The sequence below is a fragment of the Arachis hypogaea genome, chromosome 20, assembly GCF_003086295.3.
Source record: "Arachis hypogaea cultivar Tifrunner chromosome 20, arahy.Tifrunner.gnm2.J5K5, whole genome shotgun sequence".
NCBI classification, from domain to species: domain Eukaryota; kingdom Viridiplantae; phylum Streptophyta; class Magnoliopsida; order Fabales; family Fabaceae; genus Arachis; species Arachis hypogaea.
The window spans coordinates 60,303,880-60,306,139 of NC_092055.1; the positions used below are offsets into that span (position 1 = coordinate 60,303,880).

The 2,260-nt window shown below is 33.7% G+C and overlaps 1 protein-coding gene across 1 annotated transcript; it reads left to right on the forward strand.

Moving 5' to 3' along the window:
* Nucleotides 1-231: 231 nt before the first annotated feature.
* LOC112783618 (WRKY transcription factor WRKY24-like) lies at nucleotides 232-1,308 on the forward strand (the record flags this gene model as incomplete). Its single annotated transcript, XM_025826651.2, has 2 exons — nucleotides 232-749; nucleotides 942-1,308. Coding segments are annotated over 2 exons (684 nt in total), but the record flags the coding sequence as incomplete, so codon positions are not given.
* Nucleotides 1,309-2,260: the final 952 nt, after the last annotated feature.

Consider the following 2,260-nt stretch of genomic DNA (forward strand, 5'->3'; position numbering starts at 1 on the left):
AGGTTTAGGATGCCTCAGTTGTAGAAATCTGATTGTTTGACATCTCCATTGTAGAAATTTAGGTATTCATCTATAAAAATGGGGACATTATAGTTACTTATACCCCTTTTGACTAAAACTATAATTTTTCCCTCAGTTGCTGATTCTTATGGTAATTCTTTTCTGAGACTGAAGTTGATTTCTTGAATAGGTGAATGATTTAATGTGTTATGTGTGTAATATTAAAACACTTGTTCCAACCAAAACAACAATGGGTTCCAATCAGATTACAGCAGCAACAACAATTACCAGCCACAATCTCAGACTCTAAGCAGAAGATCAGATGATGGTTACAATTGGAGAAAATATGGTCAGAAACAAGTGAAAGGTAGTGAGAATCCAAGAAGTTACTATAAATGCACATTCCCGAATTGCCCAACAAAGAAGAAAGTTGAGAGATCCTTGGATGGACAAATCACAGAGATTGTTTATAAGGGTACTCATAATCACCCTAAGCCTCAGAATACTAGGAGAAACTCTTCATCTTCTTCTAATTCTACTGCTTTTGCAATTGCTCCCTCCAATCAAATGAACAACTCTGAGGTGACTGATCATCAATCTTATACACATGGTAGTGGACAAATGGATTCTATTGCCACCCTTGAGAACTCCTCAATTTCAGTTGGGGATGATGATTTTGAACAAAGCTCTCAGAGGTGTAAATCAAGTGGAGATGATTATGATGATGATGAACCTGATGCCAAAAGATGGTAAATTTTTAGTTCCATCCTTTTTCTTATTTTCATTATTATCCAAAGAATTTCAGCTATGTCAGAAATACTTCTGATTTTTTGTTGCTGTTTTTGGTTTTAGCCTGATCTTAATTATATATTATTATCTACTTTATGTGGTTAATAACCCAAAGTTCATTTCATGGTCTAATGTTGTTATGAATTATGCAGGAAAATTGAAGGGGAAAATGAGGGAATATCAGGAGGTGGAAGTAGAACAGTGAGAGAACCAAGGGTTGTGGTTCAGACAACAAGTGACATAGATATCCTTGATGATGGCTACAGATGGAGGAAGTATGGCCAAAAAGTAGTTAAGGGCAATCCAAATCCAAGGTAAAAATATTTTTAAGTCACTTCTTTTGATTCATCTTTTTGGGAAATTCTTTCAACTTCTTTTATGTTCTATCATGTCACAGTACTTTGATAAATTCCTTTTTTCCTTTTCTCTTGGATCAAACATCGCATGCACATCATAAAAGGACATAATATGTTGCATACTACTACTTGATTCATCTTTTTTTAAATTTGCACTGTAACATGGGTGTACCTATTATTCTGGTATAAAATTTCTTGGTCAAATTAGGCTTTAGGATACTACTACTTATGTTGCATGTGACACTAGAAGAATAAAGGATACTTATATAAAATCGACTATCAAAATTAATTTTTTGTATCAAATGGAATTTTAGTTAGAAATCAGAAGTTAGTTTATTTGTTTCAAATTTTGACAATTTGCTGCACTATATCTATTAGACTAGCATCTGTTATAACAGTTATTTTAGTTTCAAAAGTTAGTGTTGATTAGTTTGAAATTCTGATCATTGTAGAACTCGACAGGAAGGAATTTGATTCAAGAGCTGTACCCTTGCATGTTTATAAATTCTAAGTAGCCGGTTCAGTCCCCTATTGCTGCTCTTTCCCATTTCTTGAAGATAAGTATTGCTCATAAGTGTAGCAATGGTCGTATGAGCTTGCTGATTTTTTTTTAAATTTAAAATCAATAGTAAAAATATGTGCATGATAAGCAGGTCTTTCCCAGTGTATTTTTGCTTCTTATGCTTACTATATGTCATTCTGTTTCCTGAATTTTGATATCAATTAAAAAGCAAAATAGAAGATTTGCTAATGACTTTCAATATGACTACAATTTACATTTTACAAAACACCATATATGAATGAGTTGCTGATCCTTTTCTATGTTCTCGGAAGTTATATTATTTTAAACACCAACTGCCAATGTACGTTCAGCTGATTTACTCGGATCAGTGTCACATTGGAACTAACCTTCTTTCTTTTTTTTTTCAGTCTAACTCAACTGTGTCATCATTTGGATTATGAAACAGATCTCGAGGATGTGAAGTATTGGAGTTGGCACAATGAGGTTGTTGGAGTTTGGGTGCTTGGTTGCAGTTCTATGTGGTATTCTTGTGTCTGTGAAAGCTGAGATTAGCATGACTCTTTCTTTTAGTTGCATTGTCATAGCTACTGGT